Consider the following 21,883-nt stretch of genomic DNA (forward strand, 5'->3'; position numbering starts at 1 on the left):
AAGGGTGGCACAAGAAACAACCAACATGTGAAGAGTGTGTATTTGTGGAAGCTGAAAAATTACCTGAACAGGAAGCACTGCAAACCACACAGAATGGCAGTGACACAAAGGAACAAAAATTATGAAATGAAATTCTATTTTCTCTACTTAAAAAGAGGAGTAAAACATTTTACTCTATTTAATACACATATATTATATATTTAATATAATTTTAATGTATTTAATATTTTCAGGAAAATACAGTGAACTAAAACACAGTCCCCAGGGATTAACAATTTTGAAGTAACTCCATACATGAATAGCTGTGGTAGTCTCTGGTGCCACTTTACCTTTCTTTACTATAAGAAAGCCTGTGTCATAGGAAAAGCTTAATTGGGGAAGCAGAAGCATTCAAACTGTAAGTTAGGGAAGTGCTACATTTCTCTCCAAAGTCACAATAAGATGCTTAGACAACCACACTGACATTTAAAGTGCAGTGGAGAAAAAGGGCTTCAGAGAGGTTGCTTTAATTTTATTACTGAGCTAAAGAGGGAAGCAGTTACACACTGCTGGAAATGAAAAAGACAAAGCATACATTTACTACAGTTGTGTGTCTTCTAATAAGAAGAGGAAATTCAAAAATAAAAGGGACCAATCTACAAAAATTCCATGCTGGCTGAGGTATTAACAGTATGCTTTATATCGAACATCACATTCTTATTTTTTATTAATGCGGTCTTCAAAAAGGGAAAACAGTGGAGAGATAGAGGGGGGCAAACCAGGAAGCATGTGAACTCCTTGTTCAATTGCTGTGATCAAAGAGTGTCAGAATATGGGAAGAGAGTACACAGCATGCCCAGATGAGGCTCATTTCAGTGTATCATGGGAGCCAGCTAGAAAACCTGCTGGTATGCTGGAAATTATTCTGAAAAGTCTTTATATGGTATGAACTACTCTTGGAGAACTGTAGAGAGGAAAAAAAAAAAAAAAGAAAACCTATCAAAGAACCTTCCTTTCGATCTTGATCTTATGAAAAACAATTGAGGTCCACGCATCTTACCAGAGTTTTTTCTTCCTAAGGACAAGTCCTGTAACTGAGGAGACCACCATAAAATCTGTGAGGTAGCCACAAGTCCTGGGTAGAACCCTGGTGAGGGACCTGAGCTGCTTGCAACTCAGAGGTTCCTTGGGGTGCATTACATGCTGAATATAGAGCCATCATGTGTGTTTTGGTAGTTTCCATTTTTGATACAGCATAGTTTTTCTGTTATCCAAGTATATTCAGCTAGTAGCCTTTGCTTTAAAAAACAATGATTCTAAATAAAAGAATGACAAACATTTTTGAGTGATGCCAAAAGAGCAGATATGGTAACAATTAGTATCAGGTTCAACTTTTACCTACGTATCTGTCTTCACATATAATCTGTCCTTCTACTCCCTTATGTTCTTCCTCCAGGCCTCTAAAATCCAAATACCAATTTTCCAGATGAGGGACCAAGGCAAAAAGGGATTTGAAAACTGGTTCAAGAATGTGCCTGGAAGCGGGATTCAGCCTGGGTCTCCCAATGTAAAAACTCTCTCCCTATCTGGGCCATTCTTCCAGGCTAAGCTACAAGCAAAACACTGGTATATTAACTGCTGTGTTGGCTGAACTGTCTCGGATCTGGTTTACATGACACTGCAAAAAATACTGGATTCCACCTTTCCTGCGGGCAGAATTCCACTACTGCACTATATATATGGGAACGAGGACAGATACTGATGTAAGAAGAAAATTAGGATGAATTTAAGAGGAAAAATAAATAGTAATAATAATAATAATAATAATAATAGTAATTATATAGTAATTAAAAATTTTAATAATATAGTAATTCAGTTTCTGTTCAAAAAGGGGAACATTCAGCAAAATAACAGAGAGAAGAATAAGCAGAACAATTCTGCAGAAGAAGATGGGTCCTATACGTCTCATAGCAGCAGCTGCAGAGTACACCACACATTTAAGTCATACTTTTGGAGAAGTAAGAGACCCTTGCACAGACAAACATTTAAAGAGACTTGGTGTGGAATTTCTGCTACTTCCATGCAAACTCTCCTTGCATTTCTTTAAAATCCTGTAAAAACGATCCACACCAATTGTGCAGCTCTCAAACATCTTTAATAACAATTCAATAAACATCAAAACAGAGGTGAGAGGAAGAAGTAACTTGGAAATGAAGTCACAAAGTTTACTACAAACAGTTTGAGAAATTAAGTGATGAACAAAAATGTCCTACCCACATCCTATGAATTAATTGAACCCTGATTGTACCAGAATAAATATCATAATGCATTGAGATAAATATGTAAACTGAGCCCAAAGCTCTGTTAAAATAAGGACAGAATACCTGCATTCTTCAAATCTGATGGAATAAGTAAAAATTAACCATAATGCCCTTTGTTTAACAGTCATAAAATCCCAGAATGTTAACACCTACTCAAGAATGCAAAAGGCTGGCCACCTCCTTTCTTCCAAAGGAGTGCAGGATTCTTCTCAGCATCACCACTGCAACCCTCCACCCCCAAATGCTGCTTTCTACTGGCAGAATAACCAAAAAGTTCTGCTAGAAATTCAGGACACTTTAATAAGTCTCAGGAGATCTGGATGCCAGGTTTGTTTCTTATACTGGTCTCACCACATAGATCAGATGAGGTACTGGTATTTTGTGGAAACACAGCCATTCACTGTGTTGCATTTTCACAGAATCACAGGATTCTCTGAATTGGAATGGACCCAGCAAGATCATGAAGTCCATCTCTTAAATGAATGGCTCATTCAAGGATGGAACCCACAACCTTGGTGCTATTGGAACTGTAACCAACTGAGCCCATCTCATTTGGGCATTTTCTTGTGTTTCATAGTGATCTATCTCCTCACTTGCCCCTGACATGGTCCTGTCAGTGAAGGCAAGAAGGAATGACAAGCACAGAGTGCATTTGCCAGCATTACAGGATGTTTTGGGAATGTTTATTTTAACTGTTAAATAGATTAAGAAAACTGTATCACTTGACCTTCACTAAAGGTCTGAGCTAACAAATTTGTGTTTGGTGACATTGTAATGACTGCGCACTAGAAGAGGTTTCCCTGCTGCTCCAGCTAAACTTTCTAATAGCCTATTCACTAATGCCTTCTGCCAAGCACCACAGCCACTGTCATAAAAGATACATTACTATAACACTTAAGAGCAACAAGACCAGAAAATGGGCAACCCTGGAAACCAAAGCATTAGGCACCAGAGTTCAAGAAACAGTGGTCCCAGAAAAGGTGCAGACACAGCTGCTTATTTTAGTTTTAAAACACTCCTGAAAATGCAGCTCACCCCTGAGTTAGGATTATTGATATTTCTACCCCGAAAAATGATAACACTGTTGTCCCTAAAGGTTTGTCATAATGACCACAATGTGCTTTATACTCGCCAAGTTAATTTCTGCATTTAGATATGCATAAAAACCTCATTTGTATACTATACCATAAGTCTGGATTATACCTAGGATCTTTTTATCCTTCGAGCAACTCTCTTATATTTCTTCATTCTGTTTCACCTGAAAACTTATTTTCTATTTCTTTTGTCTAGGCAATTGATTTTATTGTCAAAGACATTTCCCACTGGTGGTTTCAAGCATGAGGGAATAAGTAGGCTCCATTTTCTTTAGCCTCAGTCCCCAATACAGGCAAACTTTCCAACTGCACCTTCTCCTTTCACTGCAGTGCTAGACATAATGCTTGTTAGGAAACACTAGGAGCTAATAGCAGATATAGATGTTATTGTAATAGTAATTAATCTATTATCAAATTAAAATATATAGCAATAGCTAGGGCCCGAAGCACAGCACTTTGCTCACACATGTGAATGGTAACAGGCCTGTGACACTGAACTACTGTAGTGAGGGAGACCAAGGCAATCCTAAAAGCTGGCACTGAATTTAGGATTGTTTTTCAGGTTTTACCCCACCTAATTCTAGTATAACTCTTGTTTTTTTCTCTCTTCTTGTGTTTCCTTCACAAAGAAATTTGTACATCTGCATAGATGCATGGTATTTTCTGGGAATGGTTCGACCTATTTTACTCATCTCTAACCCAACACTTTCTTAAACAATTTTGAACAGATGAGAATGAAAAGTCGTGTCTGAGCATTGGCCACATTGTTGGCAGTTAATCATTACATTTTCTCATTCCCCACTTCAAACGAGTTGAAATCAGATCTCTGATGTCTTGTGAGGGAGCTGTGTGTTTTCTAGTATCTCCTTAATCTACAAGAGTTCATTTTGACCACAGAAAAATGCGTATTCATCCCTTCAAAATACCGGTAAGTGAATGCAACAGATGGAGCTACAGAAATAGCTAGTGCTGCAGGACTCAACTACTTTTATGTTCAATGGAAGGACTTTGAAATCTACCTACAAATATGTTTGGTAAAGAGCAGAAGCACTCACAGCAGCCTGTCTGCTGAGTTGGAGAGACCAAAGCAAGTGCTTAACACAGTCTGTGCTGGCTAGTGTATCCTATTCCAAGTTTATTGCAACATCCTGATCCTTATCTTCAAAGCACTAATTAAATACAATTCAAAATAAACTCAGTTCATGCGACAGTGCTGATCCAGTTTCTGAGTGAAAGAGGAAGAAAGCTCTCTGATGGCCTGGGTGAGCATAGGCTCAAGACTCAAGAAGTGGGAAATAGGGAAGTTCCAGTCAAGCCAGGATTTAATTTCTCCCTCCCACAGCCATTTCCATACCAACAGCTCAATGGCCAAATGCACAGTAAGTAACTATAAGAGGCAGCTGCTAAACTGAGATGAATGTTCAGGGCTTCAGTAAACTCAAAGCAGTTGTACCTGCTCACCACAGCCCAATATCTCGAGTGCAGGGCAGCCCATGGGTGAGACTGCAATAATTTTAGGCTTTGAGGCAAGATCTCAGTTTTGCTCTGAACACTTCCAGGAAGCAAAGAAGCCAGAAAGCCTGTAAGACTGATACCCAGCTAACATTTCTACTTGGTCTAGGCCTGAAAACAAAACAAAACTAGAGGCTTGCCAGAGTTGTGGCTGGAGGTAAGAGAGCAATGATACAATCTAAATAGCCTGTGCTTAAGTTGTATGGGGCATCTCATTTGTCAGAAGCTTCAGGAAGGTTTGTTAACCTTCAAGGCAGCAGATTGGGAAGAAAACACGTAAAATTGATCATAGCAAGTCTCCAAGCTGTGTCATTTTTCTTGCATTCTTAATTATTTTAGCTAGCCAGAGTTCCTAGATCACCTTGCAAACACGTTGAGAATAAAGCATAGGACAGTTCTATAGCACAGTCTCTTGTTCACAAAAATCAGGCATACAAATAGAACATCTATACACACAATTATTTTTCAAAATATAGGGCCATAAAATTCAATGAGATCCAAACACTTAGTATTTCCAAGATTCTCAACAAGAGGGCATACCATCCAGGTTGGCTGTGATTTCATTCAGCATGATTTGGGGTTAGGTAGTAGTACTACTACTGTTTTGATTTTATTAATATAAATTAGAATTGGAGCCTTCTCCATTACTACAAACCAATTTTTGATATTTATTTGGAGACCCACTTTAAAATCCAGTTGCATAAGATTGGGTGAGAAATTTCTTGAGGAAAAGATCAAGTTATGGAATTCTCAATTTTGCTTCTGTCTTCAGTGTAGCACACATATAAATGACTTGTGAAATGGAAACTAATTTAGTCAAGCTTTCGATGAGTATCCACCTCTACATACCTTAAATGATTCATTTGTGTAAAAAAAAAAAAAAGGGTTTTTTGTGAATATTATTTCTCTCAAAATTCTCATGAAATGACTACCAACCATGTGCATGCTTTAACCCACCTCCAGCACCATGCAGAAAAAGCAGCCCCTAATGGACTCGTTTGGACCAGGTTGATAGGACCTGGTCTAGTGGAAGATGTCCCTGCATATGCCAGGGGGAGCCTGGAATTAATTTATCCCTATGAACCCTCCCAATGCAAACCAATTCCATGGTTCTACGATTTTATGACTTTGCTTTTGCAATCAACAAATTTACCACTAAAACTACATCATTCTCTCTGAATGTGTTGGGTTTTGTTTTTCCTTTTGCTTTGAAATAGGTTTTTTTGCTTCTTTCTGACAGAATTACATTTTTGAACATTCAGAAACTCATTTCTTCAATACCAAAGCAAGCAAAAGCTTGACACAAGGCACAGGGAACAACTTGATAGTTAAAGTTTGCAGTTAACTTTGCAATCTAGGACTCAGACAGAAGCAAAGTAGGAAAAAAAATTAAAACAATATGTGAGATAGGAATCTTTAATCAACCTCATTGTATCAGCCTGGGCCCAGCATTCCACCCTGTCTTCTGAGGTTACCCAGCACCCCTTTGAAAATGGATTATTTTCCACTGAAAACAATGCCAAAAAGGGGCTTTAGCTCTCCTGGGGGAAATTAGAACAGCCTGGATCATCAAATGAGAAAAAATAATCATTATCAGGAGCAGTAAAAAACAGGGGGAAAGAAAAGGTGAAACTAAATTCAGATTTTGGACCACTTTATGCCTTAGAAGTCGCTTTGAAAACCAAGATGAATTGGCAAAAGCTCGTGGGTTTGTGATGCAAAGAAACATTTGCTTCTCTTTATAAAGAGATATAGAGAAGATATAGAGAAGCTCCTATGCTTTTTCTAAGATGTTTGGTCCAGAAAGGTACTTTTGTAAATAGTCAATAGCTAGTCCTGGAGGACTTAAAGCACTGATACACTAAAAGTATTGTACACCTTCTCTTACTCGGTCAGAGGAATTACCAACACATATAAAAGACTTTATATCTGTGTGTGTATATATATATATATATATATATATATATATATATATATATATATATAAAACCTTATACATGCCTACAGATCAGTAATACACTCTATGGAATTAATATGGCTCAATATATACATGTGTTTAACTTGGTGTCCCTTCTTTTGGGTAAGAGAAATTTTCCAAGAGCTATTAACAATTACCTGCCAGTGATCCACCAAAGAGCTCCAGTGCCAGCTGCCAGCATAAAAAAATCCATTTACAACCAGCCTAAATATATTTGCAATACAACAGAAAAGCTTAATTTCAGCCGCAGGAGTAGTAACGCGTAGGTGGCAGAAACACTGAGAAAGTGGTGAAATATCTCCCAGTCACTGTGAAGCTGAAACATGAGTACTACAGCATGTGGCCAGTTAAGGTGTCATCCTTGACAGGTTAGTTTCAAAAAAAAAAAAAAAAAAAAATTAGGGAGCAATTCTGAAAGCACTGTTAACTAGCATTAGACTAACTTCTAGTTTTGTCTTCTAAGAACCAAACTCTCTTGCACAAATGTCCATGCTAGCACCAAATGCTAAAAGAAAACTTGTTTGACACCAATATTTCCTATTTACATAATTTGTAACTTATATAAGATTGTTAGAGCCTTGGCCGTGCTACAGCCCTCTTTTGCATGCCTGCAGCAGCTCACTGCTGACCTCAGTTATGCATTAAAGCTATCTGGAAGCCAACAGCATGTAACCATACACCCATAATTGAGTACATACTTGAATGCTTTGTCAAACAGGGAACCACTGATGAATTGCTGCCCATATAACTAATGATGAAATAGTAGTAATGTGCATTTACATTGGGATTATGCTGCCAATGTTTTATGCCGGGCATGTATCAGCCACTGATGACTGGAAAGCAGTCGACAGGCAGCCTGTGAAAGCCCCCTGCCACAAACTGGTGTGGTCATTTATGGTTGGACACAACTTGTAAAGAACCAGCAGTGGGCCTAAGAGTCTGAGATGTGCCAGTAATGCTCTTATCTCCACATAATATCACTAAAGAATGGTACTGCTACCATCACACTTCCAACCTAGTGCCTATATAACACCAATCTGCAACAAAAGGCTCTTTTTCTGTGCCATAGCAAACAAGTAATCTAAGATTAAGTTTCTTCCTGCTTTTCAGTTCTTCACCTTGAAACAGCTGGTGCCTCTGAACTGGTACAATGACAACAGTGCCAGTGGAGTCACACCACTGGAATTCTAACTGCCTCCCTAATAACTTTATTCAGAGCAAACTTAGATAACAGCACTAAAATTATCAACAACTTCTGATAATCCATCAATGTAAGCATTCATTGATGCTCAGCGGGGTAAAACTGCAGCAGAAATAGCAATAGTAAGGAATACAATGGCAAAAATCTGGGGAGGCTTTCAGTAAATTGCTTAGAGTCTTTCTTTCACACTAATTTAAACTTTTATTTACCACGTTTTTCCCCCATCCCTATACAGAAGTATTGCTGAGTGCATAAAGTGATCCTGCAGTGGGGTACCAAAATCTGAGCTGTTGCAGTGCTGAGCATGCCAGCCCCCGAGGTGCTCTGCTGAACCTGTGTGATGCAACAACCCACTGCTCAAAGTGAGCCAGCAGCCCTCGCAAACAGAGCAGAGCAAGCAACAGTGAAGGGGCAAAACCACTACAGATTTTGATAAAACAATAAAAAATATCTGTGGAACAGATTCAACAAGCTCCACTGCTAAGTATATTAAACCCAGTCAGACCTCTTGAGGCGGCAAGAAACCATGTGTCACAGCTGTGGCAGCTGAATAACTATATTCCTCCTGCATCCTATTAAAGGGATTTGTCCCAAGACTTAATTGGCAGTTTCACTATTCCTTTTTTGCTCAGCAATGTTAACGTATTTTTCATCATCTTTGCTGTGGGAAAGGCACCAGCATAGCAGGACTGAAAATCAGACTGTAGGTGCATTGCAAATTCCAAGGCTTCATTTTTCACAGAAAGTCAAAACCACCTTTAAGTGAATAAAGCAGCTGTCCCACCACACTGACTGTAAGCCTGCCATACCTTCGGTTAACTTCTGGCACACAGACAGGGACTTAGATCTCCTCCAAGACAGTCGAAGAATAATGAAAAAGCAACTTTGATGCTACCTGAAACCAAACTATTCAAAGCACATTGCCTGCATTCCTCAGCTGCAGGCACTGAGCCAGGACATGGAGATAATCATTCAGGCTGGCAATGGGGGAGGGAGAAAGGAGCTTAAGGACCCAAGAGCTGAAGTACTCAGAGCAAGAAAATCTAGAAAGAATTTAATCTGCAAGGTAGCAATACAGTCATGTTTTCTCCCATTCCACTCCCATTATGTGCTTTAGAGAATTGAAATAGTCACAGACATGGCAGTATTTTTGTTTCTTTTTTGCTCCTGTATCTGTTCCATACAAAATGTAGATCTATATGAAGCAAATGGTTTCTCTCTCATCTCACACTGCTTTTTCAACTGTGGCAACATCCCCTGTTTCAGAGGGACAAATGACTCAGAGTAATGCCTAGACAACACTGGAACATTTTACACTGGGGGAAAAAATTCTCCCAATCATGAAGCCTGCCCTTTAAGCCTGAGATTTGATAACCATAATTAACTTATTTTTACTCATCTACCAATATAGGTATGTTGATCCAATATACATCAGTTCTTTCAATACTGCAGCATCTGTTTTTTGACTTGACAATCTGCTGCAGCAGTGAAGTTTGCACTTTGTAGAAAAAATTCTAGTTAAAAAATGACTCCTGGGACATTGAGCTGTTCTTCCTTGTGTTATGAGAGCTATCAGAGGAAAAGGGGAGAGCAGCAGCCTCTCTATGTCACTACAGTATTCAACAGCAAATTTGTGCGACTCAGATACTTGAAACATTCCTGGAAATTTCTTAGTAACTGTAACTATGGATTCAACTCCACCAATTATAGCAACCTTTGAGTTGTGAACACCTAGCATACTCTGTTCCAGCTATGGTGTCATGCATATCTATCTATGTACAGGTCTGCATGGTAAGAGCAGCAGCAGCCCCTGGTGGGCCTTTATAAACTTCTTAAAGCTTATTAGAGCCAACAGGCTGGAGAAGGATACATTCGTGGGTTTACCTATCCTATGGCCTCTCAGGACAGCATGTCAGTAGAATCTGTGTTCTGCTTGCTTTTCAAATTCCAGCAAAGATGGCCTTAAAGGTAGACTGTGCACTCTATAAATCACTATTCCACTGGAGAAGACCTACCCAAGCTGCATATATTCCAGCTTTCAGCTTTTGTCTCAATATGTGGGGACCAACAAAGAACAACCTGCAGGCAGGACATTCTTAGCCTTGCCTTCAAGGGCTCTCAAGGCAAAAGAAGACTTGACATTAGGAAACATTTCTTTGTTGAGAGGGCAGACAAACACTGGAAGAGGCTTTCTGGAGAGGTGGGCAAAGTCCCAAACCTGTCAGTGTTTCAGAAGTATTCGGACAACAATCTTCATAAAGTGAAGCTGTCGGGCGTTTGGTCTAGATGATTGCTGTAGGTAACTTCCAATTGAACTTGTGTTTTCTAGTTTAAGAAGGAGTCACTCTGAATTGTCTCAGCAGAACTGAGCAATGTAGAATGGTGAGTAGAGTGGTTCCAAAGAATGCCTTGGGAACTGCAACTACAAAACCAAAAAATTTTCTTCACGGTCAAATGCAATGGCAGTGCAGACAGTAATGAGGGCATCTTTGCTTTTAGGAGCAGAGTAAGTGCTGACAAAAGAGTATAAAAACAGTAGAAAAGAAGTAAAAGCTCAGTGTGACCTGATTTCCACACAAAATAATATGGAATGTTTTAGAACCTAACAAACAGTCTATTTATACTCTAAAAGCATTTAAAAAATGCATTAAAAGAACACCAAAACTATATAAAATGAGAATATTTGAGAGTCCTACCTTTGAGCCAATAAGCGTGTACAGCCATTGGATGGTTTCATTATGATTAATCACTCCATTCATGCCATCGACATAAAGCATTATCTGGCCCAAGGCTATTGAAAAAAAAAAAAGAGAAAATATAATTATGAGCTAGTGAACACTTTTTATAATTCTAAGCATTGTTGACAATTTTCTCTGAGCAGGGTTTACCAGAGAAGTGGGGAGCTCAACTAATGAAAGATATATTGGGCAAGATTGTGCTGCATTAAATCCTGGGAAACTGCACAAACTTTACTGACTCATTCTGAAAATATAACTGTGAATTTCATCCAGAGACAAGCCCAAACACTTGTTCTTTCCTAGAAGATGCCATATTTTATGCTCCCCAAATCTGCAAAGAGTACTTTACACACTGCTGACTGTCACAATAGTTCCTTCAGCTACAGCATTTTACATATCATGAGCCAAGACTTTCACCATTTGTTTCAGCACCATATATAATGTTTGGAATTAGTATATTTGGATAGACAGTTTCAGTGAATTCCAGTGATATGAAATTAAAGCTGGACAATTATCATCAATAAGGACATCAACTATTCACTACTGCACAGTGCTCTCTTGAAAAGAAGTTTTACGTTTTACTGAGAAAATACAAAAAACCAAAGCATGTTTATAACAAAGAAGCAACTTTATTAATTTATCCTAAAGCTTTTACAACAGAATTAAAAAATATACTAGTAAAATATTTTATAACAGTAATTTTCATAGTTTGCAATTGTGATAATATGAGACTTTCAAGAGACAACAGATATTAAATCTTTTCTGACTTTCTGACTGATAAGGACAGAATTTTTGTAAGGATTATGAAAAGTGAATTAGTACAATTCATCTATCATCTTCAAAAGTTTCCACTGTTAGATCTTCTGCTTTATAGCAGGAGATGAAAGCACAGTGGGATGAAAAGAAATCACTTATGTAACACCTTTTAGCACAGCCTGTTGGCATAACAACTCAATTATTTAACACACAGCCTGATGACCCCCTAGAACACCGCTCTATGGGGGGAAAAATGTAAAAAAAAAATCACCCAAAGGGTGAGGAAAATTATGACACTATTAATCTTCCAAACACATTCTGAATGTTTGCTAACTTTTGCAAAGGTTGTGTGCAGTGCAGCGTCATTTACCTTGAGGGCAGATTTTCAAAGACATGAATGCTAGGCAAGCACTTAGGCACCCCTATAGCCAAAGAGCTAACAGTCATTTTTACACTGTCTCCTTTCCCCTTTGGTCTAGTTGGTCAATTTAAGGTTAAAAACCTGAGGCACTATTTTTACACTCTTTATCTAATCTGTCACAAGAAGCTCGAAGGAAAGCCACACTCAATGAATGCCACACAATCAATGAAGACTGAGAAAAAGCAAGCAAGAGAGCTCTGGCACAGAGATAACACATTCCTAGGCAGGCATTGCCACTGGAGTATGCCAGGCACTCTGCTTCTTCTCTCCAGGAAGCAATCAGTCAGCACCCTCTGAAGACATGTCTCTCAGGTGAATAAAATGAGGTGGGAGGGACACAGGCCCAAGTGTTATGGTAAAATAAAAGATGTAAGCCAGCCAGTAAAAAGAGATATGACTTACACTGCCTGAATAAATGGCTGCTTTGAAGCATTTCATTGCAGGTAGAGGAAATGCTACTATCCCAGCAGTAATCAGAGAAAGTTCTTAATTCTTGTTTTTACTTCCTTTCAATGCTAAAAAGATTTGGCACTGGATCAGGATGAGATCCAGTCACGATAAGGTCAACAAATCCATTTTTTTCCCCCTTGCAAATTCTTTGGTTGGGGGTGAAGTGCTTTAATTTGAATTTGAAGCAAATGTGAAACAAATTTAAGTCTTGGAGCATGTTTTCCAAATTAATATAGAAATCAAAAACAGCAAAAAGTTTGTTTTAAAAAACATGTACACAATACAAAATGACTCCACTGCTTATACTTAAGACTAATTAGACAGGATGGCTAAGTGAGATCTGGCATGCATTTGTTTTCAGCCTCTTAGATGTGACTCTTTATAACAGCAATATGTTAAGGCAAATTAGTAGACCTTAGAAAGAAGCCAAAAAAATGTTTTAGGGATTCTTGAAAACACAGGGGGAAAAAACACTCCTGTTGCTGCTTGAACTAGTGGTCAATAAATTTCACAGGGCAAGGAATTACAAACAATGCCATGAAACAACCAAGATGTAAACAGTTATGTGTCCACATCCAAGTCACATCTCCAGTAGTTATCTGCCACACATGAAGCTCTCAGCTGCTGCCAAACCTTGGTGTGGATCTTCATACTGCTATTTCGTGTCTTCAGGGGTCAGAAAAATGAGACAAGATGGGTATGGTTGAGGAGAAATTTGTTTTCATTAAGTAAGAGTAAGATAAGGAGAATTTGTACTTTGTACAAGCTGAAGCCCCATAAATTCTTAGGAAAAGAAGGCCAGAAGAAGACCTAAAAGAAGGAGAATGATGGTTTTCACACCCCACCAAGTTTCTGTGCTGAGCAAGAAAAGGTATTTCCTTCACCATAACCACACCACACAGCCAAAATGGAAGACACCACCAAAAACACCAGTGTAGGAGCAGGCTGGAGGTCCTTGGGCCTCTGCTGAAAAGGAAGTGGCTGAAGCACAAGCTCCACACACCCAGCATGCCCACACATCCACCACCAACATCCAGGGCCCCAACAACGGAGGGCAGCCTCATCTGCAAGGCAGTTTGGAAGGCCAATTTAGTCCAAAACAATTTAAATTCACATTGGCATGTGCCTTTAACCAAACTTTTTTTTTCTTTACGAAAAAATGAGGAGGCTATTTAATCCATTTAATCCCATCCCTCAGCTAACTGGAATTCTTTTTGGAAGTATATCAACAACCTACTTGTATTAGGAAAGTTTACTATTGTGAAACAAGGGGCTGGGAGAGGGGAGTTTAAATACAAAGCAGACCTAATTTGGAATTTCTTTGTTCCCACTACCCTTGTCAAACCCTTAATCTTATGTGAAAGTAGTGTGTGACTTTATCCATAGCTATTTTCAAGTGTTAAATTGATGGATTTCTTAGGAAAGGCTAGAAAAGAACAGACCAGCCAGAAAGCTCAGAGATTTCTGGCAAACAAGAGGTTTAAGAAAGCCTCTAAAAACTTGCCAATATTGACACTGATACTCTCCTGGGATATAAAATTTACAGGACCAAAGAGGAAAAGCTCTAGCACAAAACATCATCACAACGAACATCACATTAACTTAAAGTCTCTTTATCCCACCCAGACTGGAAAGAGTTTCAAAGCTCCTCCTTACCCAGGCACACACCTGCTTCTCTAGTCTTCTCTGTTTCCATTTTACCAGAAGACTGACTTGGAGAAAACAAAATCACTGAATGAGCAGAAACCCTATTTTCCTACAATTTCCTACGAGTCAAATCCCTACTCACCATGTCAAGAATTATGGCAGGGAGGCATCTTGCAATTGCATTTGTTTCCATCAGAATAAGCAAAATGTACAGTGTGAAGCAGGCCAAAGACCTTCTCACTGCAGGTTTCAGTTCCCAAGAAAGCTTTGGTTCCAAGTTCATCAGTTCATACCCAGTAGCTGTGGTGGATGTCATGTGCTGCAACATGCAGGTACATGCATGCACAACTACAGGCAGGTGTGCACTGATTGCAGTTGCAATGATTTCCAGGGGCATGTAAATTTACCTCTGCTACTCCCATGCCAACAGCCAGTCTCCAAAATTCATGTATTGTGGTATTCATTCAATAAACCTGGACCTCTAAAAAATGGCACAAACTATATTCCTGAAGAACAGAAAAGCTGTGAAAGAAAGATGAATGAAAACCACTGAAAACAGTAATCCTACCACTCATGTAGGACCACCTTGAACACAAAATCTCCAACTCAGCTCAGTCTTGATAGGCTGTATGCCAGAAGCTGCTACTTTTGCTTGTAGCACATTCCCACCATGCTTACATGCACACCCTCCAATCAGAGCTTATTGTCTCTATAAAATCCAAGGATATTTAATTTCCCTGATGATAAATCATTATTTAATACAACTTCTGTACCATCCAGCTACTTGAAAATTAGTAAAATCACAGCAGAGTTCCTTCTTCTAAGAGGTGACATCAGATAAAACAGATGACCTGGACTCTCCAATGCTTCTGAAAATGATCTTACAAAGCAACACTGTGGCAAACCTCGTAACTCACACTCAGTCCACATCACTAGAACCACCTAAAATCTGTTTGGGGGTTGGTTTTTTTTTTTTTCCTGTTACTATTTTTATGGGTTGGTTTTAGCTTCAGTGAAAAACCTGCTATTTATAAAATTATTCCCATTTCTTTACTATTGTTGACTTTATATATAATGTCATCCAGAAGCTAAAAACAATCTTGTTCCTGGCCACAGGTGCATGAATATTTTGCTTCTCATCAAATATTTTTAAATCCCAAATCTTTTAATTTTGCATTTTTGCCCTCTGTTCATTTGTTTTTTCTATTATAACACACACCATGGTTGAAAAAGGCTAAGGAATTAATTTTCAGAACTCCCATATTAACCACGGGCTGAACTTCTATTACACAAGAACAGAACTATCTCAAAAAAATCACATTGAAGAACTAATGCTATGAACCAGAGCTGCAAAGCCAGTTCTGAAAAGACGTCAATGCAATTAGTTGCAATTATACTTCAGAAGCTCTTATGCTGGTCAACACTAATTTAAACTTGAACTTTTTGTCTTATGCACTTTGAGAACTTCTGCAAGCTAGTTTCAGACCTAAAGTATTATTCAAAGTTCAAATCTTTTGCAGAGACAGTGAGTTCCCAGATCAAACTCAATCTTCGTTTTTTCGTCTGTCTACTTTACAGAAAATACATAGAGACACCACAGAAACATTCTACAGAGGAATTTTCTCCTCTCCATGTTTCCTCTGCCACCCTTTTCCTCTGTGTTTTTGCCTTTAAAACAGGACCCAGCAAAGTCAAAGGGGACCCAGAACCTTTTTTCAGCTGACATGTCTCATCAACAGCTGACCCTTTATACACACGATGAAACACCTGTGGCAATGCACAGTCCCCAACAGAGCCAAAGCAGCTTCTCTTCCAGAAGTTCTTTTGTGCCATTTTAGAAAATTTACTTGAGTGCAAAGAAAGAATGGACTCTCACTTGACTCTGCCACTAGTTACCCTACTGAAGACCTTTTTATATGAATTAAAACCTGGCTTACATTTATGTATTATAAAAGGTTTGCATGATTAGTCTTAATTGTTTTAATAACTATTTTATGTTGCAGCACCCAAGCTTTAAATGCACTATGTTCTAGCATGTTTTACAAGATTAAGAACACAGCAACGTAAAATAAACTGGATACTGCTTATATAGCAATAGGTAAAAACATTTCCTCATGAAGAATAAATGCCTGATTAAAATACCTTATTAATAAGTGAGCAAATATAGCTGAGAATTGGACTGCTATTTTGCAAGCTGACTAGAAGCATGGAGAATGAAAAAAAAAAAAGGAAAGAAAGGAACAGGACAAAAGGAATAATTAAGCAAGGAAGAAGATGGGAGAAGGCAAAAAAAGACAAAAGAAAAGAATATGAAAGGTTAAGTAGATGGTTTTAAAAGATGCTTATTCATCCTCAGTGCTTCATGAAGCAAAACACATTTGGAAAAAGAGATGCGTGGTAGCCTGTAATTAAGGTGACAATATGCAGCTATAGAGATGAATTAAGGCAGCTGCTTCTTAATGGAGTCAATACTGGCTGTACCACTGAATAAGGTTCATCCAATATATATATGAAGTTATGTATTTTTCTTAAGAATTGAGATTTTTTTTTTTAGTTTTAAAGCATTTTCTGAGGATACTTCCTCATTGGCCCTCAGAACTTAAATTCTGAGGAAGCAGGACATGATGACAAGATTGCCAGATTTTCTAGTGAAGGTGAGCTATTCTGCAAAAGCACCATAACAGAGCAGGACATTGCCCATGCAAACACTGAAGACTTCTCTCCAATGGACTAATCTCATCTCCTAGCTATGGACTCCTGCACTGAGTACTGATGCTGCAGCCAATGAGAAATGGCTTCATTTCAGGGCAGAAATTAGAAACTATTTCAGGATTAGGTCTCTCTTCTTATATTTAAATGTGTTTTAAACTCTTTATACTGGATTTATCATGCTTGAGGCTGCCTAGCCCAACCTGTTGCTCAAACTAGGGAAATCCAGAGCAGGTGATTCATGACTGTACATGTGGGTGTTGAATATAGCTCCAGACAGCTGCTCAGCCTCTCTGGGTAACCTGTGCCAGTGCTCAGATACCCTCACAGGATTTTTTATTCATTTTTAAAGTTCAAATCAAATTTCCTGTATTTCAGCTAATGCCCATGACAGGCCTCATGTCTTTTATTGAGCATCTCTGAAATCTGGCTCTGTTCTTGCTCTCCCAATCATATATTCAGTCCCTTTCATAACACTGAAATTTAATTCAACTGAATATAAAAGGAACATTAGTACACAGTCAAGAAACCAAAACTACACATTAAGCTAGAAGTCTCAAAAAAAAAAGAAAGTAACTTTAATTTAGGATTAAACTAAGGAAATTTAGTGACCCTCCCAAGTTAAGAAGCGATACCTTAGTGCTTCTATTTGGGAGCCGACTGAGTAATTTAGTCTGGCAATGTGCTAGATGTGATGGATTTCAAGGCCTTTCCCTCTCCATTAATCATCATGAACATAAGCCTTCTGTCTGTGTAAACAATACTAATCCTGACTTTGAAGGTACAAAGAAGGAAACACAAACCAACCTTTGCAGAAAGGAAAAGATAATTTCTGCAGCTCCCTTTCTTGAGCTCCTCAGACACCTATTTACCCTGCACAAAGAAAGGTCCTGCAGGTGCAAGCTGTCTTTTATCAATCATTATCAATTACATACAGCACATCAGTTTGGAATTCCAGCATCTGCTTTACATGCCGAAAACCTAAGCTTTGAGAATGAGCTCAGCTTTTGGACTGGGAAACACTGTAGAGTCAGAAGTGGGTTTGGAAGAAAATGCAATCAGGACTCAGTCTCAGCAAAAAGCACAGGTCATTTTGATTGTTGGACTCTGTGTGCTGTTGCACCTGGGGCAAAGAAAAGTATGAGGAATACATGGAATTTTTTTTTTTTTCTATTATACATCAGCAAGATCTTTGCTCACTGCAAGTAGGCTGCCAGTGACTATGGAAAAAAGAACACTGTCTTAGGGTTCCTGCCTTCTCTGGCAAGTAAAGAAGTGTGGCACAGCTGGGCTATTTAACAAATGGACTAACACTAGAGCAGAAAAAGGACATGTGGTAGGATAAAAGTGTTCACATACCGAACATTTTTAGTCATGAACAGTGTTTCTTTTTAGTACAACTGTAAACCTTCCAAAATGAAACCTGTGGTTTCGAAGTAAGCAAGTGATAAATTCTCACTGACAGCTTTTTCCCCCGTTTCTCTTGGGGGAGAAGCCACATTTCCAAATATTTTTTTATTTCCTAAAAATAAAGAAGATTCTCAGGGAAGCAAAAGGGTGAAAATCAACGATTCCAAGCATTATTGTATTCCTGTTATTACAGGAATATCTTACTACATTCCTATATTTAATAATTTATAATATTCATGTTTCCATACAATTCTTATTAGAGGAATATATTATTGTATTGCATTCTTCTTATTGGAGGACTAGAAGAATAAAGAATAAGATAAACAACTGTTACAGTCTGAATTTCAAACATTGCCCAGCTCCATCAGCACAGTTCATAACATTCATCAATGATTTCTTGCTGTCAAGTAGCAACAAGCTGGTGATATCATGAGAGCTAGTGTTCCCCTAGATAGCAGTTCTTTGTTTTCTAAGCTCAGCTTCATTCTCTGAGGTCCAGCCCTGGGCAGGTAAACATGGACTCAGTTTGGCGTCCTGGGATAACAGCGCTGCAATCAGTATGGCGGCTAAATACACTTAAACCAGTGTTTAGCAGAGAGGCTTACAGAGAATTGCAAGAATTTCCAGGGGCATGTAAATTTACCTCTGCTACTCCCATGTCAACAGCCAGTCTCCAAAATTCATGTATTGTGGTATTCATTCAATAAACCTGGACCTCTAAAAAATGGCACAAACTATATTCCTGAAGAACAGAAAAGCTGTGAAAGAAAGATGAATGAAAACCACTGAGAACAGTAATCCTACCACTTGCGTTTTACATCACTTCTCACAGGGTGTTTTGCAGGAAACAAAGCGTGCTGCCAAAAGTGACTCTCAGGAAGCCATCCAATTTTGAGTCAAATTCAAACAATGCTTATTCTAGCCATTAGAATAAGGTATGTTTGGGGAATACCAGGGTAGAGATGCACTGAGAATAAAAATACAAGTAAAACTCTGCAGCTATTTACTTCAATATAAAGTTGTTTTATTAATTCTCACATATTTCCTTCACCTGGACATGCATTCCAAACACAGTTCCCTCTTCTTCCAATGTGAGGTACCACGTGAGAAAAGCACAATAAAAGGAAGATTATTTTAAGAAGCACTACAAAATCTGTACGTAGAATCACTTTTGTAATTTCTTGTTGCTTAAGTGAGAATAGGTACGTGATTTTAGACAAATCCAGAAGTCCTAGAAAAGGATCCATTGGCTTTCATCATCTCAGCAGCCAAGAATGCAACATGTGAACACACAGCACAGACATACTAAGATCATTCCAGGGCACTTGAGTAGTGTTTGAAATGTTAGTGTCAAAAAAGATAAGGTATGCTTTTCAAAATTATGCTTTTTATCATAAACTTGAGACTTCTTCAATGCTTTTATCATCTTGAAACCAACTGATTTAAACAGCTCTGTAGAGCAGCACAGAAAGTCATATTTTTCTTAACTGTATTCCAGACCATCCAAAGTCCTTCAATAAAAGTTTCCTCCCCTGCTCAGGAAGGACTGACTCAAGGACAGAAATCAGTAGGATAAATAATAACTCACTATGCTTTAAATTCAGGAACTAAATTAAAAGAGTTCCTAAACAATGTGGAAGAAAAAAATGTCTGTTCAAAGCAAAGACAAGACTGGAAGTGAGGCTTTCTCACAGCATCCCAGCCTCTTCAGCATACTGTGTTGGCTAAAAATGAAACAAACCAAATGGACTGAAAATAAAAGATATTTAAAGCAAGATCTCTGTCTTTATCTACTGAGGGATAGATCTCAACATCCAATGATTTTATCAAAAAGAATGCATCTGTCACTTTTTGTTCATTTATCTGTCTTAAAACCAATAGCAAGTGTATCTAATTTTCTTTATTGTAATTACACCATGACAGATGCTGAAACTAAATTCCTGATATACTTTTCAGATATTTATTGCTCTTCAGCATGCTCAGCCTGTCTCTAATGTTTCAGATAGACTCTACCCTGCAGTAATGTGCATGCCATTAAAGAATTCACTTTCATCTCTTGAATTTATGCTTGTTAGGGCAAATTAATGAAAGACTTTATTCTTTAAGTACTGGCTAAACAAAGCCAAAGTCAGCACTAGAAAGCAAACCAATACAACACTTCATTAAATGTGCTTTTTATTTCTTCTTTTTCAAGTATGTATAACCCTAAATTTCACATAGCAGCAAACAGTCTTCTTTCAAATCTCACAGTAAAGAATGTCTCAAGCCACAAGTTCATACCTCCCATTTGAAGTGGACTTCCCATGAGAAAGGTGCAGGGAAGAGACATAATTACAAATCCCTTTAAGTACAGAGCTCACACTCTCCCAAAATATTGACTGAAAATTCTGTTTTGTGTCTCTGCTCATTCATCTCAGATAATGAGCAAAGATTCTTTCCAAATTAACTGTAATTCTCTCCTAATCCCTCTATTCCCTTTTTCCCCCCTTCAGCACAGTGATAGTGAGAACTCCTTTGAATTCTGAATCCCACCTTATTACAGCAATTCTTAAAGAGAAACATAACAAAATCATTGGTGTCATGCTTGGACTTTTCCGCTCTCTGACTCAATAGGTGGACAGCTCAGCACAATAGGTGGACAGCTCAGCACAATGCACACCGGTCCTGTTTTTTTGCCTTCTCAAAATTCAGAGTTGACATTTATAATAAAATTTTTAATTCTAGTTTTTGATTGAAAGAAAGACAGAATAGAGAATCTATGCTTTGAAATTTATTTGCTTAGCATATAAAAAATGAATAAAATCGACTCAAGAACAAAAAAAAAAAAGTATTTGGGGGCATAAGCTTCATTTGACCAAAGAATGTAAGGTCTGCCATTGGTAACCAGCTGTCACCTATGCGGTGGCAGGGAGAGATAATCACGTAATAGCTGAATATGACAATGAAGGTGGTAGCTTTATTCAGGTTTGACCATCTACATTTCTTATTTATCAGTAACTCTGTAAATGAGAAATGCAGTTGAATAACCATATTTTATTTATAAATAAAAATTTTAGGTGTTTTTATTCCTTTTGCTGATTATTCTATGATTCAGTGATCACAGCATTACTGGTGATCCTCATATAAACCAAGCATGTTTCTATGACTGTATTATTGGTCAGCACTCCCTTAGCAGGAGTTACATAGGACTGTATGGTTATAGGATCCCAGGATAACAACACTGAAGAAGACGGTGCAGAGACAATTTGGAGGCAGGAGTGTTTTGCAGCTCCTTGTGGTAATTCGGAGCAAGGTTGCTGAGCTCTGCTGTATGGCCAAAAACATCAGGCTCCACAGAGAAGCAGCTAAATTACTTCTAGACTCAAACCAGTCCTGGAAGTATCATGGACACTTCTGCACAATACTTCTCCAGTAAGTGATGTGGCCTGAACCCAAACCATCTGTGCATAGCTGGAGTAGAAGACTATGCATCTATGGAATAATTAGTCCACAAACAAAAAAAATCCATCATGGGCAATTAGCTGTTTCTGGGCACTTAGAGAAAAGTTTAAAGAACATTAGGTACACAAAATTCAAGCACTTGGAACTTCAAGAAATGCCAGAGTTAAGATTCCTGCAAAAACTTTGTTCAGCCTACTCTGTGCACAAACTTAACTATGCCAAAATC

General features: G+C 38.3%; 1 protein-coding gene across 4 annotated transcripts in view; it reads right to left on the minus strand.

The window, feature by feature from the left end:
• Positions 1–21,883, minus strand: part of FHOD3 (formin homology 2 domain containing 3) — a 372,140-nt gene that overhangs the window by 140,884 nt on the left and 209,373 nt on the right. For all 4 annotated transcript variants that reach the window (XM_084215776.1, XM_084215777.1, XM_084215775.1 and 1 more), the window contains exon 6: positions 10,782–10,876. In XM_084215776.1, coding sequence (XP_084071902.1) covers positions 10,782–10,876 — 95 coding nt within the window. The remainder of the gene's footprint in view (positions 1–10,781; positions 10,877–21,883) is intronic.

The sequence above is a fragment of the Fringilla coelebs genome (genome assembly GCF_963513975.1).
Source record: "Fringilla coelebs genome assembly, chromosome: 1".
Taxonomy (NCBI): domain Eukaryota; kingdom Metazoa; phylum Chordata; class Aves; order Passeriformes; family Fringillidae; genus Fringilla; species Fringilla coelebs.